The sequence below is a fragment of the Catharus ustulatus genome, chromosome 14, assembly GCF_009819885.2.
Source record: "Catharus ustulatus isolate bCatUst1 chromosome 14, bCatUst1.pri.v2, whole genome shotgun sequence".
NCBI lineage: Eukaryota > Metazoa > Chordata > Aves > Passeriformes > Turdidae > Catharus > Catharus ustulatus.
Window position 1 is genome coordinate 14473939 of NC_046234.1, and position 17352 is coordinate 14491290.

General features: G+C 46.5%; 1 protein-coding gene across 1 annotated transcript; it reads right to left on the reverse strand.

Annotated features, from left to right (window-relative positions):
* Positions 1-1610: 1610 nt before the first annotated feature.
* On the reverse strand, positions 1611-17264 carry LOC117002781 (heat shock factor protein 3-like). The gene is made up of 13 exons (XM_033072190.1): positions 17104-17264; positions 15888-15996; positions 14121-14248; positions 11168-11292; positions 10240-10315; positions 9530-9591; positions 9028-9109; positions 8612-8745; positions 7592-7834; positions 6328-6433; positions 5713-5778; positions 4801-4867; positions 1611-4191 (listed from the first exon to the last, which is right to left on the reverse strand). Exons 1-13 carry the CDS (start codon positions 17245-17247, stop codon positions 3860-3862), a joined length of 1674 nt encoding a protein of 557 aa, XP_032928081.1. The 5' UTR covers positions 17248-17264; the 3' UTR covers positions 1611-3859.
* Between the last annotated feature and the right edge of the window lie 88 nt (positions 17265-17352).

Consider the following 17352-nt stretch of genomic DNA (forward strand, 5'->3'; position numbering starts at 1 on the left):
CTGCCCCTGGGAAGCAGTGAATGAATCCTTTGTTTTTCCTTGCTTGTGTGCCAACTTTTGCTTTCACTATTAATCTGTCTTTATCTCAACCCAAGAGTTTCCCAGCTTTTACCTTTCCAATTCTCTCCACAAATCCCTCTGGTGGGAGAATGAACAAGTGGCTGTGTGGGGCTTGGTTGCTGGCTGGGGTAAAAACACAATGGGAATGTATCACTAGTGGGGTCTGGACCAACCAGGAGCTGAAACTCAGACTGTGTGATTAAAAAAGATGTGTAGGTATTTATTCACATATTTACATTTATCCTGTTGGTTGGGGGAACAGTGGCAGGAAAAGTCTTGTCCTTTGTACAGTGTAGCACCTGTACCTAAGGGGACTGTGGCAGCAACCCCTTGTTTCTGCTTGGGGTATCTGTGATACCATGGTGCTGCTTTTCAAAACAAGAGTCTTGTTTTAGGAGACAGCAAAACTTTCTGAGCATGGATGGATGAGGTGGCATCACACAGCGCAGGAGAGACAGAACAAAATCAGTTTTCCTTGTACTCTGAGAAGCTCTGCTAGCAAGCACACAGGGGATATGAACTGATGGCAAGGCTCCCACGGTCGCTGTGGGGAGGGCTGGGTCAGAACAGTGCAAGAGCAGATCTGAAAGCAGCGTGCAAGGGGCACTTGGCACTTCCTCAGTCTGCTCTCACCACGCCTGGGAGTGTTCTGTGGATTCCCAGCACAGGAACGATAAGGGAGAGCAATCTTTCCTCCCCAGACACAGAGTGATAAAGCCACGTGCTCTGATGCTGCAGAAGGAAGGAAGGAAGGAAGCTGCTGCTACAGAGAGGCCCCTGTGGCCATGGGTGACAAGCTGGTGACACATCAGGCTGCAGTGGGGCAGTGCCCACACCCAGGCTGGCACATGGCACCCACTGCCTGGCCACTGGCCCTCGGGCACAGGCTGGGCAGCAGCTGCAGTGCTGGAGGGGCACTGGGCTGCAGATTCAGCCAGTTTGTCATAGCAGAGGAGTCTGTCCATAGCTCCACGTGCCAACTCCACTGCTGTGTCCTTGTCCTTATCCTGAAGAGCAGCATGTTCTGTATAAAGGTCCTTTTTCTTGGCAGTGGAAATGAAGAACAGTTCCTTACTCTAAGGAAAACACCACAAAAACTGTAATGCCCATGGTGCCAGTTACCCTGGGCAGAGTCTGCACAGATGTGCCAGATCTGGGGTCTGCCTGATGCTACACATGATCAGGGCTGTTCCATTTCCTTCTGTTGTCTCCAGTGAGTATTTTAATCCAGACCTATTGGAGCTAGGGCCTTTCTTACTGGAGTCTACCGAGAACATGTGCACGTGTGCACTACATCTGGTCTGTTTTTCACCATACATGACATTTTGACCTTTCACATCAACCCTTTTGAAAAACCAGACCCAGGTGCTGCTCTCCCAGGCTTTCCTCATCACCCTGGTTATTCCTGAACCAGCAATAACCTAAACCTGCATCATGAGACCACACCCCCAGAGCATGAAACCTCTCAATTCTGGAAAATCAGTAAAAAGGTTTGGGAAATATTGGCACACACAGGAACACACACAAAGAACGTACAAGAAACACAATAATCTTTTTGCAATTCTTGAGTTTAATTACTTCAGCATGTGGGTTTTTCTGGTTGTTCAGTCTTCCCCTTTACATTGCAATCTTTCTCAAGAAAGTTGCACAAATACTTTTCCTGAACCTGTACATAAACCAGACACACAGATGCACAAACTTTTTTCTTTTTTGCAATTTTCTTAAGCCTTGGTTTCTTAACTTCTTAAGAGAGAAAGTGTATTAAAAACCCATGATGCACTCAGACCCAATATCTGACAGTGAGCTGTGCTGAGGGGAGAGGACTCTGAGACAGGAACATGACACTAATCCGTGAGAGAAATTACAGTCCAACCAGTGCAGGGAGTCAGAGGTGCAGATCAACCTCCCAAAGAACTCTGCTGTCTGCATGGTGCTGTCAAACAGCACACCAGAAAAGCCTGGTTTTCACTGATTCACTCTTGGCAAAACTGTGACCTTTGGGAAGGAATTAACAAATCAAACCTGACCTGGAACAGATGCAATATGCTCACTTCCCCCTCTCCCTTCAGCTTATGAAAACTTGAGACTATTCAGCCTTTGGCCTCAACAAGTCAGCAAAAGAAAGACTGTGAAGGATTGAATAAGACAAACTGGACAGAAGGCAAATCAAAAGGAAATGAGAAGGGCCACGAGGTAAGAACAGGTACAGAAGCACAGAAATAAAATGACACTGGAAGTGTTACACACTCAGGGAACAGGACCTTCCTCTGCAACTCAGAGATTCGACAGTGAAGCACAAATCTAAGTTGGGCCAGCACAGGTAACATGCATTATCTAGCAGGCTTCAGAATATCTACCTTGGATTCTTGAACAGAAAAGAGCTCAGCACTTACTAATTCAGGAACATCAGAGATAACAAAGCCTGCAGGTAGCCTAAACCCCTAAAACTTGAAAAAATTTAAAGTAACTGTGCTGGTAGGAAATATCAGGTGATATTATCCAAGGGGGTTTCTACCTGCACCCACGCCTCTTGCAGCCCCAGCAGCTGGCTGTCACTTCAGCACATAGCAGGTGTGTGTGGGCTGGTGAAGCTGTGACATGCTTGCTACTAGCACACAACTTCTGCTCCACTGACACCAGGCCTGGGCTCCACAGTGCAGCTGCTCAGAGAACTTGGGAAACAGTGCCAAAAGAACTTGGGAAACAGTGCCAAAAGAACCTGGGAAACAGTGCCAAAAGAACCAGGGAAACAGTGCCAAAAGAAACTTTGGGGAACAACTTTTTGGTGAAACAGATAGGTATTAGTTTATGTAATTTATTGTCAAAAAACTCAGATGCATCTAGTTAATTTGGCTTTAAGATTCTGTGGGCAGAAATTGCAGTGTGAAACCTGGTGTGCATACAGGGGCAGGGAACAATAGCTGCTACCAGCACAGGGAAACCTTAATGTGACACCCTGTGTCAGTGTAAGGCACCCCAGGGCTCCCCTTCTCATTTTAGGGACAGCTGCTGGCCTTTGCTAAACATGAATCAGTCCTAGTGACCATCTCCATCAGACCTGTGAACTGGGGGCAGGTTACCCCATTGCCATGCAATGTGCATGAGAAATTAGCACTACACAGGGGGGAAAGCACTTCCTACCACAACTCCTACAATCCAGGGCAATGGATGTGTGCTAGCATGTTAAAAAATAATACTCCACAGTTAAATGTCATTTTCCATAGGAAAAATGTTCCCTATACCTAGGAGCAAATCTAGGAGTACAAAGTAATCTAAGCAGATGCAAACAATTGTAGCCAGTAACTATCAAAAGAAATCTCAAATTAAAATTTAAAACCAACTTAATTCCAAACAGTAGGCAAGCCACCTATTGAAGCAGGCTCTCCAAAGAGTAAAACCCAGGTTTAAAATATCACACACCACATTACTATCCAGCTAATAAAAACAAACACCACCCCCCAACAAAAAAGCCCAGCCAAACTTTACAAACAGGATACAAACATATTTCCTCTTGCAATAAGAATATTGGATAAAAAGTTATGGAATACACTGTGGTATGTTTACAGGGCTGTTGTTCTTCCCCTCTGTCTGGTGCCTTCACTCCACCAGCTCTTGGTGTTGCTGAGCTTGTGTTCAGTTCTCCCAGATGTGCTCCCTGCTTGCAGCAAGAGAACTTCCACTTGTCTGCACAGAGCAGGGTCCCCAGGAAGCAGGTGAGGACCAAGCTCACACTTTTTGCTGCTCCACTCCTTCAGTGGTTATTCCATAGCACTAAGCTGGTTACAGATGTTCTATGAGTTCAAGAAATTTCTATCTCAGAGGCCTCATCTATGAAGTTAGCAACAGGACTGAGAAGCAGGAGTGGGAACAGTTTATACTCTCCATTCCCATCTTCTGGGAGGAGAGGAGGATCACCCATTCCCAGAGTGTCCAGAGGCTCAGCCTGGCTTGCTGGAGCTGCAAGTGGCACAACGGTTCCACTGGCTGCTGGAGGCTGGAGAGCAGGTTTCTCCTCCAGGGGAGGCAGCAGAAAGTCTTTTGGATCCTCCACCTTCCCAGCAGCTTCACCTGAAGGCAGCTCTTCAAATAAGGAAAGCAGAGGGTTGGCCCTGTACTGGATCAGCTGCATATCTGAAGGAAAAACAAACAGTTCAAACTGTTTCACCAACAGAAGGCTCTTATTCAAGGCAAGGAAACCTTAATAAGAGGTTGATAATAATAGTAATAATAATAATAATAGGTTGCTTCAAACTTGGTGCACTACAGCAAAGCCCAAGCTGGGCTGGTACAAACCCTACAGCCATGGCTGTCAGAGTGAAGCCAATGCCCCTGTGCCTGGAAACATCAGTGCCTGAAGCCCACTCCAAGCCCTGAGTCTCACAGCAGGCAGAGGCAGCACTGCAGGGGTAACCTGAGCAGCATTGCCTCTGGGGGGATCACAGCCTGTGCAGGAGATACTGCCACAAGGGCATTTGCAGTTCTGCTCCCCACTGTGGCACATCTCCATGTGAAAAGGGACACAGGATGGGCCCCATGTTTTCCATGTGAAAAACCACAGGGCACAGGATGGGCCTTTTAAGGCTGAGGCACAGCTTCAAGATGAGTGAAACATCACAGCCTTCACAAAAAGCTTAAGCCCAGACCAAAGGAGGAGATATTATAGGCTACAACAATTCCATTTCAAAACACAGTTTTCAGAGTGTGGAGCTGCCACAGCACTCAGTGTTCCTTCCTGCCCACCTTTGCTTCCTGCTGTTTCCCTCTCACTTGCTCCCAGACCTTCACTGCTCTCTGCCAAGTTTGCCATCTGAAACAAAGCAGACAGAGAGTTAAGACAGAATGTTTAATAACAAAATGGATGTCTTTACTCACTGGTTAACAGAATTGGATGTGCAAGGAGGAGGGAAAAGAGATGAAACAACTGAGCAATGAGCCTGTCACTGCACATGAAGGCCTGCACACAGGAGCTCTCAGAAGGAGGCACAGTGAAATACAGAAAAACTTAACTTACTAAACAAAAAGAGCTTCTGACTAGCAAATATTTGTTTTACCTTCCAAACCAGAAGCTTTATTATAATCACTTTGCTGGGGTAACAGTTAAACATGATTTCATCATGTAATTGAATTTTGCAGGCACTGCTTAAACACAGCTGCATTTTACATCCGTTGTAGTCTAAGTTCTTCTTACTGAGAAATCCTAGTTTAAACATTATTTCAGGACTACAACAAAAACAACACTTGCAAGGGTATTTTTTTAATAGTATGAATCAATTTTAGGAAGCAGACCAAGAGAAGTAAGTTTGTGCTGAACTTCTGTGTGTTTTCTGAGGAAATCCCACAGAGCCATGCTCAGACCAACTACAGTGTACTGCATTCCAGTTTTCTTTCAGTACTTTTCCTTCAGTCTTCAGACAGGCATTCCAAGTGTATGACTGCACTAAGAATATAGGACTGGAAATTATCTCAAGATCCCTCCTAAATTCCAACATGCCAACACTAATAATTAAAAGCCTGGAGTCAGCTGGATGAGATGAGCCAGCAGTGTCACCCTGTGCCACCAACCCCATTCCCACCCTTGAGTTGCATCAAGCAAGATCCAACTCCCAGCATCACATTCATCCTCTCCACCACAGAAGTAAATCTTACTCTTACATTTTCAATACCAGAGGGAGTTTCCATCAAGCTCATATCCAGGGCTGGCAGCTCCGGATTAAATGTCTGAAAATAAAACCAGATCATGTGTCAATTAATAAAGTTATTGATATAAAACTGCAGAGAGCTCCTGAAAGGACTGCAGGACACAGTGTGCTGCTCCTTCCACTGAAGCATGGGGACAGTGGCACCTCCATGGGCCTTCAGCTGGGAGCTCCAAGCTGTGGCAGTAAACTGAGGTCACAGGAGGAGAAAAGGTTACCCTATTTCCCAGTGATTCCAGGAATACAGCTGAGTTTCACTCCATATCATCCAGCTGAATCAAATACATGGTCAGGATGTGATGGTACGTGATTAAGTTTGAGAAGGAGAACAATTTTTCCTTTTTTTCTTCCTCCTTCAGTTCTGTAGAACAGGAATCCTGTATGACCTGAGAAAGGCTCCCAGTATAACCCTGTACACCATCAATACCTACAAATCATTCTGTTTGTAACTATTTGCTTTCCAAAATGCTCCCAAATCTTACCCACTACAACATGGAATAAACCAGCAGCACTCCATGACACAACCTGAGCAGTATTTCTCAGAAATCTGAAAGAGTGAGAAGACACTCACATCGCTGAATGCTTCAGCGCCGAAGTTGTACTGCTTCCCTGACAGCATTGCTTGGAGCTCTTCAAGGCTGGCATCAATGCAGTTCAGAAAATCCTGAATTTCCTCTCTAAAGAGACAAAATTACAGAGGACTGTAAGGCACAGGTGGCAGGCAGGCCCTTCTCTTGCCCCACAGGGCAGGCTGCTTACAACCCAGAATAGCCAAAGGGATGAAACCACATTCCTGTATCACCTTTCACTCCAGCTCTCTGAGGTGCAGGTACAAGGAAGACAACCTGAACACAACTACAGCCACCAGGTCAAAAAGCAGTTCCTCCTTCCCTAGCTACTTCCTCCCTCATTTTAGTATTTGAATATTCTCAGATCCCAGTCTGTACACCAGTATCTGTTTAAACAAAGGTCTGATGGCTTTGCCCTGGGACAATAAGTGACAAGCAAAGGGCTGGAAATAATCTGGGCCTGAAGGAACTCTACCTACTTTGAAACATCAGCTTGTTGCCAAACTGGGTATGTTTCCAAGGACAGTGGGCAGGACATGAGGGACAGTGAAGAACCTGAGAAGGCAGCTGCAGGCACAATGCCCACACTCATGTCTTGCTATGCCATAAGGAGTTCCTGTTCTGAATTCCCAGCACTGAGAATGGGCAGTTCCAAGGCACTGCCCACATCCTGCAGTGCCCAGGAGGGAAGATAAGCAGGGCCTTCAGACTGCATGAGTGCTGGGACACCAGCCCAGACCCTCCTACCTGCTGCTGACCACAGCAGATGAGCTGTAGAAGCAAGGGTTAAAGTTTTGTCCTCGGTACAGCTCTCCTGCAGCCACAGTGGGATTTGACAGGGCACACTGGAAACAGCTTTGTACAAATGAGGGGCAAAGAGGGAAGAGAACAATGAGATGACCACCAGGACAATCCACATCCAGGTCCCAGGGACAAAGTGCCCACACTGCCGAGCTCAGTGCCCTGCACGTGCTGCTTGGCAGCACCTGGCAGTGACAGCAGTGGGCTGATGGGACACACTGATGGATGCACCAGCAGCCAGGCACACATGCTACCATAAAGGTGAGAGGGACACAACCTTTTTCAATGTGTGATGCCAACATTTGGTTTTTTCAAGCCCTGGTAACAAAGGTGAAGAGAATTCACTTTGTCAATGACAATTCAAAAACTAATTCCCTATGTTCTGTCAAACCAACAGACCCTCCAAGGCTCTGACAGGATCCCACAAGGTGACAACAGCATGACTCTTCAGAAACACGTTAATACCTGTCCAGCAAAGGATCACTTTGGTTTCCAGAGCTGTTCTCATTCAAGATGGAGTCAATTACTGACACAGGGTCCTCTGGAGCATTTGGCTGTGCAGTGTGGAGCTCCACAGCAGCCGTGCCTATTTCACCGGCTTTGACATCGTTTATAGGAACTGATGGGACAGGTTCTGCACAATTCAACTCACTTGGCTGTGATACTTGACAAAGAGGTAAGCCAGGATCCAGAACTGCCTGTGGCTCTCTAAAATGTGACCAAAACAGAAACAACACACAGGATTTATCAACTGCATTACTATTCATTTCAGGTTTAGTATCCCAAATCTTAATAAGATTAGGCCAGTCAAGGATTCAAGTAGCAAATTGGTGTTTAGGAAAAGCAAGTGGCAGATGAAGAATCTTACTACAGCTTACACAGAGAGCGTGTATTAGAACAAAATTCTTTTTCCCAGGCAAAAAGCAGCAACATAGTATATAGGAATCAGGCAGGAGGGAAACTCCTAACAGACACACTCTGGAAAGAAAAGATTCCAAATCAGTCCATATTTCACTCTGGGTATTAGTAACTAAATGGGTTTTCAGTAAAATCTGTTGCCACTCAGAAAATACCTTCCCTAGGATATGCTTAGTGAGAGTAGTACTGAAACTGGAGATAAAACTATACATCTTGATTTATTAGCAATCTATATACATTTTGGATTATCAGAAGCCTATATATGCATTCAGGTCCTTGTTCAAAAGCCACGTATGTGCTCATTTGTTGAACAGACAGAAAGCCTCAGCAAATTAAACCTGCAATGGCCATCACCCTGACAGGCCTCCAGGGACTCCTGAAGAGACATGGGCTCTGACAATGACCAATGCCACATGCTGTAGCAGAGCCTACAACAGGCCTGTCATGCACAAATGGACATTCAGAGAGGTAGTCTGTGTCCCAGAATCCACATGGATCACCAACATTAACACAACTACTACCCATTTAACAACCCAGGCATAAATACTTCATATACTTTGGACATACCTGGTTCTGCCACTTGTGTGTGCCACAGCAAGGAGGCCATTGGTGGCATTTTCCAGGGTATCAGTGATATCTCGGATTATCAGACCTGTACCATTCCCATCCTCTTCATGTGCACTATGTTCAGAAAAAGCCATCTGCAGATACAACACAGAATAAGTAAACCACAGGCTCTGACCTTTTCTTTTTTCATACTGAAGCCCCATACTCCTTGCAGCTTCCCTTTCCTGTTCACATTACATTTGTGACCAGTTGCACTGATTTGCACGATTTTACAGCCAGAGTGTTGATCTAAAGCTGCCCATTACAAAAGGGAGAGCATTTAACTGCAAGGTTTGGGTATTTGTAACTATGAGGAAGACTGCTATCACTGTGTATCATCTGTCCAACCCACTGCCTCTGACCCTGGGGAGACTTACAGCTTGGCCACTCTCCACAGGGATGCGGACATACTGCCGACTGTACTTGGAGGGTGAAGCACCCGCAGCATCCGTGAGAGACCTGAGACAAAGCACAGCTTTAGTACACCCTGACTGCCAGAGGCAAGAGCTGCAGCAGTGCCCAAGACAGGCAGTAATGGTAATCATTCTTGCCATCCCAAGAAGCCTGGCTTTTGGGAATGTGTCAGGAAGGGCTCTGCAGGCAGCCTGTACTACACACACACTGAGGTTGGGAAGAAGTCAGTCACATGTGCACATTTTGAGATTTACCACTTCTGATAACTGTGCCCTTTGGAACTGAAAATGTGTAGAATAGTCTCTTCCCACCCATTTTAGTGATAAGGAGGAAATTCTTATTTCGTGCTTGACTGAATTTCCATCAGCTTTCTCAAGTGTGATAAAAATACCTGTCACAAAATAGAAACTGATTCATCTGTACAATTCACATCTGACACTGATCTGGGACCTATCAAGTAATTACCTTTTTCTTTTGACCCCAACAATATAATTTCCTCGCATCAAACTTAGTATAAATTGAAGAATCTAAAAAGGAAAAACAAAAGAAAACCAGAAAAAAGAGGTCAGCATAGCAATCCTAAAATTAAATTCTTAATTCTGATTTTACTATAAAATTATATAGTTACATGACAGAAATTAACAGGTATTTTAAAAATCCATTTGCAATTGTATCTTAAAGAACAAAGCAAGAGTTAAAAACTGCACAGCCCACTTGCACAGTTGGCTTTTTTTTTTTTTAATGCAATGTAACAGCACAAGTCAATAGAGGATTCCAGACCAGAAACAGCTGAGGAATAAACCAGAGAAAATTTTTTCCAGCGTGCAAGCTACTACAGTTTCTGTATTCCAAGTTCACTTCTCAAGGTATCCTGGTCCAAGATCTTTTACAGACTCCATTCCATGTGCCTGCAATCTCTCAAGTTCTGGGCTCCTGTTACCATGCACTGTCTCCACACACTGACATCCTACTATGACTTCTCCTTAGTGCTTTGCTCGTGGTTCTTTACTGTGCTACTTCTGGGACACTCAGGAACTGTGAATGTTTTCTTTATGCTGTATTAATACAGCCTGTTCAGCTCTGTGTCATTTGTCATTCTACATAAGCAAAGAATGCCATGAAGTATCACAGAGGCAGGAATAAGGATGGTAGCACTGAAGATGCTGCAATGGTACCTTAGACAGCAGCTTCTGTTGTTGACTGTGCTTCTGCCTTAGAACTGCCACTTCTTTCCACAGGGCCTTATTTTCTCTGCAATGCAGAATAAATCAGAAGACAGAGGATGAACAGAGTTTACTTTATATGCTCTAGTTTCACAGCTTTCAAACCTTTAGAGTACCTTGCAGAACCAATGGCAACATTCCCTCTGTGGATAACTAACCCTCAGTTAATTCAATCCACTAGCATAAACTCTGGGTTAACTGGTCTCCATTTTCCATCAGCAGCATCACTCACTTAATAAGGACACCCTCATGCTCTGCTGCTCCACCAATAAGCTTGATCTGAAGTATTCCTTCAAAGCCTCAAAGCTGTTGAATAAGGACTTTGTCTTACACTCAGCCTGCTTCCAAACACTGACAGCCTTGGGACAGATCTAAAGGTGGTGTTCAAGGGGCTTGGTGGTTTGTTTTGTTTTTTTAAGGAACAGAGAGAGAAAGGTATCTCCTGAACTCTGGTTGATATCTGCTAGCAAACCAATAACCTGAATGAATTACCAGTGCCTATATGAATGGGATCTGAGAGAACAGAGATGAGGATGTGCAAAGTCCACTTCCAGTTAGAAAGAAAACAAACCACCAATTGTCCCTCACTGCATCTAACCCTGTTTGTATTCAAAAAATTAAATGCTTTTATTGACCTAAGAAACTACAGGTGCTGCCAACCAGAGTGAAATCTCAAACAAACTCCCAGTCTAAATCTCCAGTCTGCAACTGAATTACAAAAGCAAACAAGATTCAGAACGTTGTGTGGGGTGGAATGGGTATTCTTAGGAAAAAGTACAGCTTCACCTGTTTCCAGTTCAAATGAAACCCATATTTAGCCAATCTCCATCACATATAAGCAACATTCAAAGCGTAAGCGCCCCGAAACAGCCGAGTCTACCTCTTCATGTTAGCCAGCCTGACATCCATGTTGTTCTGCTGCTCTCTCATCTCCTGCACCTCAGACAGGACTTTGTGCAAATCCTCTGTGCAGACCTTGAGATCCTCAGTTCTCACTGCAGACACCTAGAATAGGTACACAGGCTTTACTACAAACAGTGCATAGTCCTTGCTGCAGGGAGAGTGCAGTCAGCCTGCAGGGCAGGACCAAGCCCCATTAACAGATCAGATAAGACTGCAATTCTTACATGGCACAAAACACCACAACTGCTACAGCTGACAATCCTTAGGACATGAAAAAAATAAGATGCCAATAAAAACATGAGATTAGCATTTTATACCTGGAGACAGTATATTCATGACTGAACTTCACAATAAAAACCACTGAGTGCAAAGGGCTTTCCCTGGGGGTTCTCTGCCAGGCCTGGTGACAGTTTGCCCTCTAGTGTCACAGAGCAAACATCAGCCAGAAAAACCTCACAGCTGATAGTGAAAGAACAAGATGATCATAGTCCTTCTAGGTGTGGGTAAATCTGCCAGCAAAGGAGTAACAAATTTCCATTGAGCTACTGGGAGATGAAGGCATATAGTTAGATGCACCCTACTCAGGAAATTTATCCCACACCAGCTGTATTGCAGATTCCCTCATTGTTGTGTCCTCTACTACCTCTCTGCTCTGTGACATTCCAAAGTTATGGAGACTTGTCTTTAGAAAGAAGAGTCCAAACTGCTCTTCTGCTCACAGCACAATCCGGGAATGCTGCTACTTCAAACGATGGTGGAAAAGCCATCAGAGATCAAAAGTTTCACCATCTCCTTCCTGCACTTCTATATTAAACATTTCCCAGCTCCTTCAGCAACTGTCTCTGCAGCAGAAGGATTGGTGGCTGTGACACAATTCAGGATTTTGAAAAAGACAGGTCTATAGTGCAACACATGCACTTGTCTGAATGACACATCCAGGTTATGTGGGCATAATTTTGATCATCATTTTGCCAAATATTGACTATAACTGAGCCACGTGGAGTTGTACCAGGTGTCTCTCCCAACCCACAGCCTGCTGGGTGTTTTCCTGTCACTCTGCTGAATTCCAAGAAGGATGGGAAAGCATCTCATGTGGATTCCAAGGGGGAGGTGAAAGCACCAATGTGGCATTAGCCTGCTGAGGTGTGAGATAACTTCTGCGCAGGCTGGCTCACACATCTTGTCTTCCCAAGAGGAGTGGAAGGGTCAGAAATGAACCCATGGTGTTATAAACCAACATCCCAACATCTTGTGCTGGAACAGAACACAGCTGCTGTGCAATCACTCCTCAGACATGACTAACTACTTTCTTGACATAATCCCATGGTGCAAAGGATGGACTGAAGGTCTGACAGTTCTCCTCCTTGCCTGCAGTCTAGATGCTCTGCTGTTTGCTGCAGTTAATAACTGAGGCTAATGTACACAGGGTCCATCCCAAATGGAATTCAAGGCTGCCTGATTTCTCTTCAGCACACCACCTCTGTGGGGGAGAGACAACCAAAAGTTGCAGGAAGTAGGTGGAAATGCCAAATGCAGCCAGCTACCCTCCAAAAATACAAGGGCCAATAAAAATTCTGCCCAAGGAACTGCTCTTCAGAGTCCTCAACTGGCTAATCAGGGTGTCCAGTCCTTGGGTGCTGAGGCACTGGCACAGGCTGCCCAGGGAAACTTGGCTGTCCCATCCCTGGTTGGATGGGGCTTGGAGCAACCTGGTCTAGTGGGAGGTGTCCCTGCCCATGGCAGCTCTAAGGTGCCTTCCAATTCAAACCATTCTGGTATTCTGTGAAGACACACAGAGTATCTGCACACCAGCAGAGCTAAAAGTGAAAGTGAAAAAGTAAAGCAAGTCCTCCATTCAAATCTGCAGTCCTGACAGAGGCTGGAAACACAGTTTACAGTCAATACTGGAATATGGCCCCATTCCAGGAAGTAAAAGAGCAAGAAAATGAATTACAGTTTCGCAAAAAAATCCCGTGCAACAAAGAGCATCTTTCACCAACCTATTCAACACTTCACACGAGAGTCCTTGGTACTGAGCAGAGCTCTTGTCTTTCCATCTAGAACACTCCACCCAGTGCACCACCCCTGGGACACATGGTGCCACACCTGACGTCAGCGCGCACCTGCCCTGCCAGGCGTGCAGGCTGGGACACGCCGGTGACAACAGCGGGGGGAGCACAGCCCCCAGGCAGTGCCACTCCATCGATCCTGGCTCCAAGCAGGGGCAGCTCAGTCAGGAATCAATCCAAACATAATTGTGGCTCTCCAGCCTACCCCGGGCTTTTATTACCCTGGGCAGTGCAGCCACACCTGACAACAGCCTAAAGAAAAGATTCTGCTGTTCAAATGTCAGTGTGATGTATCATGATACTCTCTTCCTCAGGATATTATGGGCTGTAATGTGCCAATAGAGGATAAATATCTGTGCAGAAACAGGTCAGACAAGGCCTGAACGTACAAAAGAAAAGCAGAAAGCGCTCATAAAGATGTAGCTTAGCGGCAACACAGTTTTGGAGGAGCAATATAATTTACACAAACTCATCTAAATGAACTGGTTACCAATGACCTTGCTAATTTTTAATGACTGCCAAATGGGAACGTATTTACTTTTGCTTCTTTCACTTTGTGCCTTTCTCGGACTGGAGATGCTGACAGAACTGCAGACCATGCTAAGCTGCAATCAGGGATATGAACTCTGTGGAGAAGGGCTGTGGTTTGATGATGATGCAGAACATGATCCTACCCCAGTTCACAACCAAGAGCAGAGCAGGTTTTGTCTGAGCACTGGCACAAGGAGGCCCAGCCAAGCACAGGCCTGGCATTGTGAGGGAGTTGCCTTGGCTCCCATGGCTGTGATTGAAACTCCCATACATGCTCCTGATAAGCCACTTTCTGTAACTAGGTGAAATAAATATGTGCTTTGACTGTACCTTGCGCTTGATGTTTTCCAGTAAGTGTGCCTTTCCTTGCTTGAAGAAAGGGTGCTGGAACTCAATGACTGAGCTTTTCTCTGCTGTAATGATACCATTCTCCAGTGCAATCACCTTCCTGAAACCATCTGTGGAGAGGAAATCAACAAAGGCATTTCTTCCAGTTGAAAGTTGACTTGGAATACATAGCTTAAGGAAGTTCAGTGCTACCAAAACACCTGCTGCACTACAGTTACTGGGAACAGAAATTATGAAAAACAGCCAAAGCAGCTTTTCTTGGTGCTCAATGATTTCATTGCTCTGATCTTTACAACTAGAGTATGTCCATAGCACCACTGCCTGCCCTTGGCAGGCTGCACAGGCACCTGCACAGCAGAGGCCAGTGTGTGTCTGTGGGCAAGACAGCCATGGCCAAACCATCACAGCCATGCACAAACCTTCAAAACAGTTAGTTAGAAATGAGGTTTATTATGATATCTTGAATAGAATCATGTCCCAGTGGATGCAGAGGAATGCTACACTTTCCCTTTTATCCCTGACAACTACATGTCAAAATAAATGCTGCCATGTAGCACCATGGTCTACAGAATAAAGCAAGGCAGAGAAGTTAGTTCCTTGCCTGCCTATGCAAACACCTGCAGCAAAGCACCTTCTTCATACTAGACTGCCTGCACAAAGTAAGATACTGCCAGTTCTATCTCCATCACTGCTCAAACACCACAGGGTAGATGCATGATTCAGCTGACAGGCCAATCCACGTCTCTTCTCAGTCAAGGTTTTAATACAATTAAAACACTCCAGCTATTATTAGAAAGCCAGGATAGATCCAGCAGGAAAAGGAGGCTGCCACTGCATTGTGTATCTACATAGGAATATTTGCTTTTTTTCATTTCCCTGGCTACAAGGGAAGAGGTGATTGTTTCTTTGGATTATCCTCTGTCACTCAAGTGGATCTTACAAACACAAGCACACAACACAAACAGAAGCATCTACCCTCTGCTCAGAGACTAAACAGATGTGCTATCTGTGTCATAGGTTACAAAACCTATACAGGCATCAGCTAGAGAGATCAGGCAAACCCACTGGGCAAGGACAGAGTCTGACAGTCTGAAATTGTAAGGCAGCACCTCCTGTGCTGGGTGTCCCTCCACTGGTCCCAGAAGCTCCTGCAGTTATTCCTGTTGATGGCTGCAGCCCTGCATGCTGCACTGTGCCCCTGAGCCACCCTCACTGCACCCCTCTGCCTGGCCATGCTGTACGTGTGCTATGCAATGCCTCCACATGATGCTCACAAGTTGAGCAAACATAATGACAATGCAGTCCAGCTTGGCCCATCAGCAGGATTGATCTGGTTCCAACACAGCACAGCAGGCAAGAGCAGTGGTAACCCCAAAATCCTGGTAATTATTGCTCACATTCTAGGTGTCTGGGTGTACACACAGCCTCTACTCCCCTGGGTGCACATGTTTGCTGCAAGAGCAATGCTGGAGCTCAGGGAACCTCACACAACCTCAAAGAACCAGCACATATTCTTACAGCTGTTACTCAAAAGGGCTTGGAGCTAAAACACAAAAACCAAACACTAAACCAAGCTCTACCATCAGTCTTTTCTTTTGCAAAGCAAACTTAAGGCCAGGGCTCAGGGATAAAGCTTTTTATCAGGCTTTTTAGGGATGAAAGACTTGCCAAGTCCATTTGCTTGTTTAAAGAAATCCAAACCAAGTAGCTGTGAACTTGGCAGAGTGTGTAGGAACCGCTGATGCTTACACATGTTGAGCTGCCGTATGAAGCTGGAGATATTGTTGTGTTTGAAGTACTTGGGGAGCAGCTCCTTGGCAAACCTCTGCTCATCCAGAATGCAGAAATTCTCGCCATTCTAGGAAATAAGCAGAAGTAACAGTTAGTGAATAAGCACAGCTTTTCTAAGGTGTTGCTCTTAAATGAAGATCATAAATCAGCAGAGGCAATTCTGACAGCAGAGAAGGGCAAAAGACTTCACCAAGTGAACTGTTTGTGGGAGCACCTGTGAGGACTTGGGACTGGATTAGAAAGTTTGAATTCAATGACACAATTACATGGAACACTTCTATTGAAAAAGGAATATTTATTAAAGCCATGACACACTAATCTTAATCCAAAGCAAAACCGTTCTAAAAACCTGCTCCCTTTGTCCCCAGGAAACATAAACATTGCACAAACCCCATGGAATTCAGGCTACTAAAGAGATTTCATCTCCCTTCATCAGACTGCCCAGCTCCTGACAAGATTCTTCCATTGTACGTGCTATGTCATCACTAAAAATAACCACGGAACGTTGCTGAGTTACCGAAAGTTCAGACAACACAACCCAGCGGTGACCAGGGGTAAGCGTGACACCAGCAGTGCCAGATTCATTATATGCTCAGGATCAAACTTCCTGGAGACAGGAAGAGCTTTTTACATCACTTTTATATTGTTAATGAAGAGAACAAAAATACTGCGCTTGTTTTCATCTTTGCCTTTGAAAAGGGCAAACGGCTGGGGAAAAAAAAAAGTGGAGAAAAGTCGTACGGATTGAAAAATGACAGTGAACGAAAATAAGCACAGTGCGTGTCTGGGTTGTCGGGTCGCTGTGTCCGTGCCCTAAGCCCGCGGGGCACGTCTGCCTCCGCTCCGGAAGGAAAACGGACAGTTAATGGCCCCTGACAGCGTCCTTGCACCGCCCGGAGCTGCTGACCGGGAATCGGGACTGTCCCCGGGGATGTCCCGCCGCTCCAGCGCCGCCGCCGCGGGCCGCACGCGGGAGGGGCCCGGGCACCGGGGGAGGCCCGGCCCGCCAGCACCGCCGCAAGCGGCGCGGGGAAGCGGGCTCGGCACGCTGCGGGCAGCCGGGGACCCTCCGACACCGCCCGCCTGCGGGGCTCCGCGCCCCGGCCCACCGACCCCACCACCCTCGAGTCCTCCGCGCGGGCCTCCCCGGGCCGGGCCCGAGCGGCCACCTCACCCTGCTCCAGCAGATGACGTCGTCGCTGTCCGGATCCTCCAGCAAGGCCCAGAGCTTGGCGAGGAAGCCGGGCACGGGCACGGGCCCGGGGGCGGGCGCGGCGGGGGCGGCGGGGCCGCGGGGCAGCGCGGGCGCCTCCCGCATCCTCGGACCGCGACGGGCCGCGCGAGCGGGGACGGGCCGCGCGGGGCCGCGCGACGCAGCGAGGGGCGGGGCCGCCGCGCGGGGCGGCCGCTGATTGGCGGGAGC

Bases quoted from the DNA above. Each gene is read 5' to 3' on its own strand.
- LOC117002781 (XM_033072190.1), bottom strand. From the start codon at position 17,247: ATGCGGGAGGCGCCCGCGCTGCCCCGCGGCCCCGCCGCCCCCGCCGCG. The intron at 10,316-11,167 runs GTAGACTCGGCT...TCTGCATTGCAG, and splicing joins AGGCTGGCTAACATGAAGAG to AGAAAATAAGGCCCTGTGGA. The intron at 6,434-7,591 runs GTATTAACGTGT...TTGTCTCTTTAG, and splicing joins AGTGATCCTTTGCTGGACAG to AGAGGAAATTCAGGATTTTC.